The sequence below is a fragment of the Dermacentor silvarum genome, chromosome 10 (genome assembly GCF_013339745.2).
Source record: "Dermacentor silvarum isolate Dsil-2018 chromosome 10, BIME_Dsil_1.4, whole genome shotgun sequence".
Taxonomy (NCBI): domain Eukaryota; kingdom Metazoa; phylum Arthropoda; class Arachnida; order Ixodida; family Ixodidae; genus Dermacentor; species Dermacentor silvarum.
Window position 1 is genome coordinate 89,350,732 of NC_051163.1, and position 11,619 is coordinate 89,362,350.

The window sequence follows — 11,619 nt, forward strand, 5'->3', positions numbered from 1 at the left end:
GTGACCATTCTTCCTTGGTTAACCACTGTTACAAAGCTAGTGCTTGGTGCAAGATGCGCCTACGCGTATCGGGACTTTACTGAATGTTAATTCACTCATTCTATAGCGATCTAATGTTGTCTAATCAGATTGCTCGTGCGACGCGAATAGTGGTACATACATTCTGTAACGTACAACTGCAGCAGAAAAACTTTAGCACAAGTGGCCGATGGTCCGAGCAGGGAAATTGCGGTACGGGGCGCTCTTGTTCCCGTGCACACCGGTATCTAAAGTGCCACGTGATTCATGTTTCAAAGAGGGGGTGCCTGGTACTCTCGTGTTCGGCGTGCTACGGAACAAGAGCGTCCTGTGCCGCAATTTATCTGCTCGGGTGATCGGCCACTTGCGCTAAAGTTTCTCCGCTGCAGCTCTACGCTAGCACCAGATGTTACGGCGGAATGTGCTATGAGTCACGAATAAACAGCCCGCGCACTTGACTCGTAGATAAGGTTTCGGTGACTGTGCTCACCGCTGTCATTGTGCTGTGAGGTATTCCTATTTTCTGGCCAAACGTTTGCCCGATAACGAGCAAACTCCAAACGCAATTGGCAATGTCTTATCTGTCATCGTCACGATCGTCGTGAATATATATATATATATATATATATATATATATATATATATATATATATATATATATAGCGCCCGTGTTTGTCGTTTCATTGCTCGTCCACGTCCTTTTCGCGCTACTTTTTTATTGCGAAAGCAATTATATGGACACTCCAAACCAGATTTCTGCCGTCACCGTCGCCGTCGCCGTGAGGTTCCGTATGACGTCAAATGCGATGAAATTGTCGCCACGCGCCGAATGCTGTATGTGCGAGTGAAAGGGAGCGAGGGACGCGCGCTTTCACGGGGAGTGAACGCACGGCGGAGAACAAACGCGCGTTCTGCGCCGTGCTCCCTTAAGGTCTGCAGAGTTAAGCGTCTCTTTCCTCCTTTACAATCATCATATATGTAGAGCAAACGAGACTTCTTCAGACACGCGAAAGGCCGTGGGGGGGGGGGGGGGTGAGGCGACGTTTACCTGCGGCACAAAATGCCTATTTATATACAAACGTTGTGAGGTGAGAAGGTGGTAAAGACTTCCGACGCTGCTCGACGAGTGTCCCGTTCTGATCTCGTCGAAAACCTCCAAGCCGCCCCCAGAGGCTCCGGCAACAGTCACCAACGCCTCGCGCGTTTTGTACGAACGCGGGCAAAACGCCAACGGCGTCGACAACAGTTCTGTGTGTTGCCGGTGCTGCGGCATGTCCAAGTTTGTACAGCTGATAAAAGTAATGTCCTTACTCTGTATAGCTCTCTACAACTTTGCTATCGCAATTGATGCTTCGCCTTTCAGGTGAAACTGCGTCATTTATTTTGTTAAGATGTAACCGTACCAAATCGCCCTGCTCTCAGCTTGGACGATATTGTGATAACATAACTTCGGCTAACGATCGAGTTCTAAGTAAGCCGGTTAGATGGGGTCTGAATTATCGGAGTGCATACAGTGTACTGAATGTACCGAACTGACACGCTAAAACAAACAAAAAAAAGGAATGTCTGTTTTCGCCCCAGTGCAGTGGTAATGCTAGAAGCTCATTCACACTAGGCGGACACGACACCGACTTTCGTCTGGCGACTATTGGCGACAGCGTTTTCCATCCTATAAACTGCTGTCGCCAACAGTCGGCAGACAAAATCGGCGTCATGTCGGCCTAGTGTGAATGAGCCTTAAGGGTGAGGAAGCGGTCTGACGACTACAAAGTGACATAACTGACTGTAAGAACGGTCGTCGTCAGTATAACGGAATGGACAGACAGACAGACGAACGGATGGACGAAGCAAACCCGCTTTAGAACACTAAACTGCTCTCACTGTTAAGTGTTCGCTGCCAGTGATGTGTTATTGAGCATCGGTAGCAAGATTCGAGACACAGAAATCCCCGTACAGTGTATGCTTTTACACCTAGAGACGTTAAGCTTCAATAAGCAGTAGGCGAGTCGAAGCACGAAAATTTAGTATTAAGTTTTCTTTGTAGCACTGAACACTCACACTTACTGCAGAGTATTCTATTGCACGTTTCGACCAGATAGCTTAGCTGTTGGACAGAGAACTCGGCTGGTGGACAACAGACCCTTAATTACATTCTAGGTTCCCTATCAAATATTATATATGGCGGTGATCTTTCTTGAGGCCTGCGGCTCATAACGATTACGTTCATAACGTCCTGCATATTCGTATCCCATGAAATTGTCCATAATGGCTGTCGCTTCAAGGTACCCCCCGTTGACTGAGAATGTGACAGTTCAAGGATGACACTCACACGCAGTGTGGCAGCGAAGGCGTCATTGCACGAATCCCACGGTTCGATATTCCGCGCAACTTTTGTGCACTTGAATTTGAACTTATGGCATAAAAAATCCGCCAATTTAATTGAATTATTTTACTGCCACTAATAACTTAGTTGCGAAAGCACTGCGACCCATTTCGATGCTGCTTCTTGAAAACGCAAGAAGAGACGACGCCACATGTAGTTCATGTTAACGTTGCCTTACCACAGAGAAAAAAAGAAAAAAAAAGATATTGTATGTGAAATAGAAGCATTCTGAATTAAAGTTCTACCACTGTGCACAGGCAATATTTGTTTTTTCGTTCCTGGTTATCTAGGAAATAACAGGTGAACGCTGACGAGAATAACGGGGCAAGAGCGGTGAACGCATTCCGACGCTAAAAGCTATCCTCAGCACGACAGTTTCCGACAACGGATGAATTAGCCAAACTATCAGTGATAACAAATCTCGTATTAATATAACCCCAGTATTCGGAAATGCATCTTAACTAGAACTCCATTATTGACATGATCTAAATGGCGTCTGTCGTTAACGTGCCGAAGGATACTCAATCAGTGTCGTGGGCGTTAATTAGGTCACGTGAAGCATGAATTTAAAGTTAAGATGCATTTCACGATACGGGGTAAGTTTGTTTGCGTCTCTCACCCGCGTTCTCCTGGCGCATGTGCAGTTGACGAATGGTGAAACGGAGAAAACTCTGGTGACAGTACGGCAGGGGTACTTCAACAGCACTTTCGTGAACGTCAACGATACCTGGGTGATACCGTTCCTGCCAGCGTGGATATACCTGAACGGCACGGTGAAACGGCTAGAGCGCCGAATGCTCATCGGAGACCTCAACACCGTTACGAAGTACGTACACAGAGGAGAACGCAACGCACTAGTAATCTCATGTACACTGCCCCCCAAGCAAAATACAAAAGGCCTCCTTTTTTTTCTTTTATTGCGATAGCAATTATATGGACACTCAAAAGCAGATTTCTGCCGTCGGCATCGGCGTCGCCGTCGCCGTCGCCGTCGCCGTGAGGTTCCGTATGACGTCAATGGAGATGAAATCGTCGCCGATGATAAGTGGTTCTTGAGGGAAAGGGAAAGGTTGGCGCTATCTTCTGCAGCCCTTGAGGGAGCACGGCTCAGCGCCAAATCGTCGCCGCGCGCCGAACGCTGTATGTGCGAGTGAAAGGGCGCGAGGGGCGCGCGCTTTCACGGGGAGTGAACGCACGGCGGAGAACAAACGCGCGCTCTGCGCCGTGCTCGCTTAAGGGCTGCAGAAGTAGGCGTCTCTTTCCTCCTTTACAATCATCATATATGTAGAGCAAACGCGCCTTCTTCCGACGCGCGAGAGGCCGTGGGGGAGGGAGGGGAGGGAAGGGAGGCGACGTTTAGCTGCGGCACCAAGTGCCTATTTATATCAGAGGCTCCGGCAACAGTCACCAACGCCGCACGCATTTTGAGCGAACGCGGGCTAAACGCCGACGGCGTCGACAACAGTTCTGCGTGTTGCCGGTGCTGCTGCATGTCCAAGTTTATACAGCTTATAAAGCTAATATCATTACTCCATATAGCTCTCTACAAATTTGCTATCGCAATTGATGCTTCGCCTTTCAGGTGAAACTGCGACAACTTTTATAAGCACTTAACATTTCTGTGGAACCTAACCGCGGTTTCTTGCAACCGTGTAATTATTTTCATTACACGTTACGTTTACAGCGGAAAAAACCGCGCGCAGCTACCAGTAGAACGCTAGAACGTTTTTATCATCGGCACCAACAGTATACCAGCGTGCGATGGTACCAGCAGCCGCTGGTACTGCTGGTAAAGGGAGCGTTCTCGCAATTATTCACTAGTGACAGCTAGTGTTTTGAGACTTTGTCACTGAGACAGTGCGCTTATGGTCGAAGACGCAGACGCTGTTGTTTGAGACACCGCGCTTGTGGTCGGGGCCAGAGGCGGTTGCCGACGCTATACACCGGGTAATGAATTGGTCATTGGGGAAGTGGCGCTCGAAGCACCTTTCGGCTTCCGCCATACGTGTACGGCACGCTGGTAAGGGGAGTGCCACCCATAGCACATAGTGCTACATGGTACCACAAATATAACCACCTCCCAAACGATGCTAAACGCATTCTTGGATAGCTACTGGGTTGGTTCTTCATAATTTTCTTAAACTACGCATAATATTGAAAAATTGACAGTCACTTTAGCATATGCCAAAGAGGGTGAAGGCGAAAGCCAGCGCGCTCAAGAGACATTCATTAAATTACTTTACATTCTCATTCGAATGCGTTGTTACTTCTTAACACTTGTTTTCTCCCACCAAAGTGCCTTAATTGACACTAACTTAATAATATGTGCCTTAATTAACCTCGCCCTAATTAGCTCCAAGTGTTGTAGGTTTGAGGGCCTTAACGAACTTTATATTATATACTGTGCCTTAATTCGCCTTAACATAAGAGGTGGTGGGTCCGACTCCCACAGAAAGTCGAGGGTTCGACTCCCACCGACGGTCGTGGCTTTGAGTGCCTGAATTAACTCTATCTTAATTAACTTTGCCTTTTTTGGCATGATGAACAGCATCGGGGCCAGCTGTGGAAGAAGACGACGAACGCGCGAGAAGTGACACGTGAGCGCCTCTGTGACCACGTGACTTTTTGTACCTTTCGCGTAGAGTCGACGCGTTTTCGCTCAAGGACTTTGAAGATCGACTGAAAGATGAGACATATAAGGCCTTCGCTTTAATAACCACCTCCCCAAGCATGGTAAACGCATTATTGGATGGAGACCGGGCTTGGTTCTTCATAATTCTTTACTAAACTACGCAGAACACTGAAGAATTGCTTGCGACTAGGGTTGCCCCTAGGTCCATGCTTCATCGCCACAGTCGGCTTTTCGTGCACGCTGCTGGCTGCCAGTTCGAATCCCACACCGGCATGCCATTTGGCAGTTTACCGGCTGTCCCTGGATCGGGACACACACACCGCAAACAGCAAAATGGTCGCAAGGAAATTCCTCCCTGACTCCTTAAAGTCTTCACTGTCGTGAAATGGGCGTGTAATTAAGGCGAAAGCCTTAATAACAATCCGATGCTAGGCGTTGGCACCAAAATTCATGGGGCCACTATGTCACATGGTGCCACTGTAGTACCACTAACAAAGGTCGTGAGTTCTAGTGCCTTAATTAGCTCTACTTTAATTAAGATAGAGTTAAGGCACTCGAGCCTACGACCTTTGGGGGGAGTCAAACCCACGACCATTTGTGGGAGGTAAACTCACGACTTTTGTAGTTACTTAAGGTAAAGTGAAGTAAGGCACAGTTAATCAAGATATAGATAATTAAGGCACTCGAACCCACGACCTTTATTGGGAGAAAACAAGTAATAGGAAGAAACAACGCATTCTAAATGGGAATGTCAAGTAGCTGAACGACTGTCTCGGGAGCGCGCAGGCTTTCGTCTTCATCCTCTTCAGCCGTATGCTACAGCTACTTTGAACTTTTTCGATGCTGTTAGACTGAGCGGTCCCTTTTATCATTATATTTTTTTCTGCTAACATGACTGCTATGAGTCCAAGCGCAGCTTCTGCATCTCTCCAATACGTCTTGTCGTTGATCGCCCTCTGGTGGCGCTTATCAGCATGCGCGACCAGTTCAGGCCACATGAACCAAATGGACACATATTGTCTTGCTCTCCGGCACCACACATCTATTCGGTAAGGGAATAATGCTCGGTGGACTGCTTTTTATCACTGCTCGTCATTTTTAGTGCAAAATGTGTGCGAATCTTTGTGAAAAGCCTTTCAATATATTTTGAGAATGGAAAGTTTCTACACTACTTGTCGCCACATTTTCTGCTATATTTGCTGTTGTATTTTTGCATACAGTACTTCTCAGATAATAGGTGGCGGCAGTTGAATTTTTCATTTTCAGCCCGCGCTTTATCTCGTTTAAGTTTCCTATGCCCGTGACAATCTTATGACTATCTCTCCCCTGCCTTTTTTTTTGTTTCACCAATACTCCAATCGCAACTCCACCGCCAACCAGCCAGTGCTCCCACTAGCTTCGAAAACGAGGGCTTCAGAAAGGTGCTCGGTCCCTACGGCTCTGGCTAGAGCCGTAGGGACCGACCACCTTTCTGGACATGGCTTTCTGGACCACCTTTCTGGACATGGCAAATGCTTGCGCATTTAAAGCCTGGACATGGCTTGTCCCATTGCAATAACCTTTGCATGTTATTGCAATGGGACAAGCCATGTCCAGGCTTTAAATGCGCAAGCATTTTTATGCTAGCCGACGAGGAAACTCGTCCGTCCATCCTCCCGTCCATCCGTCACGTAAGACGCTCGCTTTCAAGATAGGGCCTACAGCAGCGAGCAAATTGTCCTTCGTGCTGCCTCTCGTTTCAACGCGAACTAAGCGGCGAGAACACAGTGCACTCGAAGGTGTCAGCATTCGGCGCGCTCTGTCCCCATCGCAGATCGCTTTCAAGATAGGGCCCGCGTGGCCGCGCCACACGCAGCCGCTGCCGGAGTGCGGTTGATCACCGTTGATAACGCTTCGCATCGAGAGGAGGCAGCGTCGTCGACCATGTCCACGTACAAGGTCTACCAAACGTGGCACTGTTCAATTACGTCACGTACTACAGCACGCATCAGCCGGTTCTCATCTTCCACGAAGCAACGGCGTCATCCAAACGCACCATCATATGACATGAGTGAACATATGACATGAGTGAAGTATGACATGAGTGGTAGACATGAGTGAAGATCGCTACCACTCGTCTCTTCGTCGTACCACGCTAGTCTCAGTTAAATTTGGTGTTACAACCGCCTTTCTACCATTCACGATTCTTTCGCGGTGCTTCCCCGCGATCATATCAAACGCAGCAGCATACGATGACGAAACAGCAGGTAAATTGTAGCAAATGCTTCCGCATGATTTAGATAACTTCCACAGGAGATTCTGCGTGTAATATTTTTTTAGGTATCGCGAACAGGTTGCCACTATTTTTTCGGTTATGTCCCTGTCCTGAGGCGCTCAACTTAGGCAGAGAAGCAAGGCACTAGCGTTAGCGTTATACAAAAACATTTCTCTCCGCATTTCTTGTCTTTTTTTTCGTTTTTGTAAATCACCACTATACTGTCTTTTGTAAGCGCCCTCTCAGTCTCTCGCGCTCGCCTGTTCTTTCCAGGATTGGATATTTCGAGCAGGGTGCGCTGCTGCCCTTCTACAACGTGGCGTCGCTGTCACGCACCCTCTACGACTCGCAGCTTTGGAGCCTGCTGTTTGCGCTGCTCGACAGCCCCGAGTTTGCGGCTGTTCCCACGCTGAACCGTGCCTCGTTGCAGCAGGACTTGGGCGCTTTCCTTCGCAACGGTGACGTTGGGCTCACGCTCTACATCGCCGGCATCCGGTACATTTGGCGAGAGACCAGTCGCGCCGTCTGGAGGGCCTTCGCAAAGTGAGCAGTGTGAACGCTCAGCCCTTATGTTAACCCTTTCATGACGGCACATAGAAACAACACACATAAAATGTCTATATTCTATCTAAATGTGCAAAATACATCGAACATAAGCATAAACAACCAAAACAAAAAAAAAACATTTTGGGAAATATTTTCCAGAATGAGGGGGCAATACGAGGTCGAAAACTGAAAGTGGGGTTCAGCCAAAGATACCCACGGATTCGTTTTGAACCTGTACAGACAGCTTTCGTCATAAGTGAACCGTACGTGTACATTGCATCTTTTACATCATGTGTGTCACACCACTGCAGCCTGAGATTTTGCATCTGTCTGTCTCATCTGAGGGGTTTTTGAAAGAAAGCGAGTAACGTGTCAAACTTCTTCCTCATCCTGTGTTCGTGATCTAACCCAACAAATGACGCTTGCTGCCTGTCATTCAGTGTGGGCCGAAGACAATTAGCCAGGAGCTTCGTACTCAATATCGAAACTCGGTCAAGAATTTTTTATTTGGTATGTTGCCTGTAGGCAGGATCGTCAATAAAGTCTTGACTGTTAGTGGTGACCGAAACAGGTGGCAGTGGATCGTAGTCATGGCTGCATCTGGCCTTAACAACAATACTCACCCAACAAGCCGTGCTAAGTGCCGCTGAACTAATACAAACTTCTTTAATTGGCACTACGGAGGAATATATGATATAAGCCTAAATTAACAAAGTTTATACAGATGACTGAGGATCGGTCAGTCTAACTGTAAGTCTAAGGGGAGTCTAGGGCCAATTCACACTTGCGACTAGGCGACGTCGCGCGATCAAGTTAGTCGCAAAGCGACCAGTCGCAAGCAATCGCAAATAGTCGCTTTTCTCGAAAGGCGACCGTTTCGGGCCAGTCGCTCGCTGCTCGATTTTTTAGTCGCGCGACCGCAGTCGCAGAACAGCTGAGCCAATCAGATGCGAAGCAACAGGACGTCCGTATACGCTGACGCTTAATTTACGCGGACATGACATTGCAAGCAGACGTGAACAGCATATCGCGAGACATTTCGGTTAATTTTAGCGACTCGTGGGTCGCATTTGTCAGTGTGAAGATCGTTCGTCCTGAGTCGCTTTCTGTTGGCCAGTCGCAATCGGTCGCGGGAGGTCGTCTAGTCGCAAGTGTGAATGCGCCCTAAGCCTAAAGTAAGCCTAAGTAAGTGAAGCGAAAGCTTCAGAAGACGTAATCGTTATCAGTATCATCAGCTTATGTCCACTGAAGACATCTGTCCATTTTTCTTTTCTAGTGTGACCATGTGTGTTGTGTACGCTGCCTGTATATATGTTGTGCGCGTGCGCACGCATGTGTGTCGGCGCTTCCTTAATACCTCAACTGTACACTGACAAGGCCCACAGCAAGTCCTTTTATTAACTCATCCTGCATTAGGCTTAACTAATGCAGGATGAGTTAGACACAATTGTAAGTGTGAAACGCGCTCGCCGTATGCCGTCACGAAGGCGTCCAGACTAGCGAAACTATAGTACAAAGACGCAGTGTAAGAAAGGGACACAACCACAGCACTGTTTGAGTGTCCTGTTCTTCTTCGGCGTCAATATTCTGGTTGCACTGCTCCGGACGCCTTTGTAGTAGCACAAGCTCTTGGGCGAACAACGCTTAATCGTCTTGAGCGTGCCGCAAGCAGCGCTTAAGTATCCCAATGCTTTCTGAATACTCTTTTACTTGGTCAGTGGGCCGCCTAGCATGATGCCCACTTCGCGGCTCCCTCCTTCCTAGCGAGGGAGGCCTAGTTGCTGAGCGTCTCACGTAAGTGGCTTTGGAGACTCGAGAGAGAGATAGAAAGTGATTGTAGCGAGGAAGGGCCGCTCTTTCCTGCAGTCTTTTAGGGAGCACGTGTCAACGCCTTGGGGGAAAAGAGTATGCGAGAAACAAGACCTGTGGTGACGAGAGCCGAGGGGCGAACTGGGTTGGCGGCATTGTGGTGTGAGCGTCCGGTCTTCGGTTACATGGAGGAAGAAGAATTGGCCACATATCTGCTTGCTTCGCTGCAAATGACGTCGAAAGACGATAGCCTTCTGCCGCCCCTGATACGTAACACCCTCTCCTCTCTTCCCTCCCACCACTCACGCTCTTCCCCTCTCCTCTCACTCATCCCATGATGGATGCAATGGAGCTTTTGCTTAATTCAATTCAAATTTCCCGCGTTCACCCTGCTCTCGTGCCATCTGTTGAGACCTTTCATTACTGTTAGCTAAAGCCGCCTACAGAGCCGCGGCTTGAGTCGGCTTGTTTTTAACGCGTAGCGTCTCTTCGACATCATTTCCAACGGTTTGATTTTTCATTTACTAACGCGAAAACCAGTCCAATGTGTATTTTTAATTGAATGAACGCTGCGGATCACGGTTATGTACATATATTTTGCCTCAAATAGGCCTTAGGTTTCCTTTGCGCTGTATAATGTTGACCTGTGTGACCCCGCGCCACGAGTGCTAGTAGCTTGGTTGGTTTTGGTCGGCCGGTTGAATCGAGTGGCAGACAGACAAAGTTTTTCGCGTTTAAGTAGCCGAAGAAAGACTATCGTCTGTAAAATATTACAAGACAGCATCGAGCAACAGGAGTGACGCCAAAATTATCGGTTCAACGCATGATGGATACGTCAGAGCGCGCGGCAGGTTTTAGTGCTCCTACTCTGTCTGCAGAGGAGCTATGGCAGCGCAGCTACGGCAACGAGTGCGCTACGATTAAAGACTACCGTGAACCAATCGCTCTTAGCCAATACGCTGCGTCTCAGAGGTCACGTGTTCGGTCGATACTACGCGAAAAATAGTGAGGAGGATGTACGTACGATGAAGCCCACAATCACAACCCTGATTGCTTTCTTGCAACGTGCGGCGTATACGCGTCGCTACGCAGGGAATACCGGGAGATCAGGAAGATGGCCGCCCAAGTGCCGCTGGCGCAGCTGGACGGGTTAGTCTACAACATCACTTCCTGGCACCGACCCCTGAACACGACCTTGGATAATGTCACTGCCTTCGACAGGGACACTCAGCCCTTCGTCGAAGAGGTGCTGTGCCTTGGCAGTCCGGAACGCAGGACTGCGAACAGCACGACACTGGTTTCGACGAGTGGAGCTTCGACATATGAGCGCCGTTCTTTTAAATGTTCGGCGCGCAGAGAAACACTCGGCGATGGCCCGCACTTTCTCAAAAAGGAATGGTTATTCTTCTGAAACATTGGGAAAGCCGGACTAGTGGCAACTTATTGCTCTATGTGGTATGTTGATTGGTAGTTTTTGCAAAAGTTGTTGCGCGTTCAGGGGCTTTTCGTTTTCTTGTACATTTATCATTTCAAATACGTTCCTAACGGTGAATGCAATGAATTCGTAATTTTGTGATTTCGTTATTTATGGCATTTACATTTTAACACGAAATGTCGCAGTTATTATTGTGCATTAGCAACCGCTCACACACGACCAAACCCCGACGTTCGGAATAACGATTCTGTTTTGCGGGCACACGAAAAGAAAATATAGGGTCGTGCTAGAGATTGAAGTGTTCGGCTTCTGTAATAGTAACATCCTCATTCGAAGCGAGAAGAAAGCTGTTGCGAGGTAAAAAAAATTACTAACCTAAAAAAAATTGAATTGCGCCAGCTATTTTGGGTTACAGTACATGTCATGCGAAGTCGCCAAAGCCGGACACAGAAGGCGACTTAGAATAAAGTCACGTGGGGAATATTACGTAAACTTGTGCGGTCTTGGCGCGGGCGATTTAAATTTAGGAGCAGCACTGGCAC

General features: G+C 48.1%; 1 protein-coding gene across 1 annotated transcript; it reads left to right on the forward strand.

Moving 5' to 3' along the window:
- The first annotated feature begins 2,978 nt into the window (after positions 1–2,978).
- Positions 2,979–11,341, forward strand: LOC125941069 (uncharacterized). The gene is made up of 4 exons (XM_049657990.1): positions 2,979–2,997; positions 3,083–3,227; positions 7,561–7,830; positions 10,735–11,341. Exons 1-4 carry the CDS (start codon positions 2,979–2,981, stop codon positions 11,051–11,053), a joined length of 753 nt encoding a protein of 250 aa, XP_049513947.1. The 3' UTR covers positions 11,054–11,341.
- Positions 11,342–11,619: the final 278 nt, after the last annotated feature.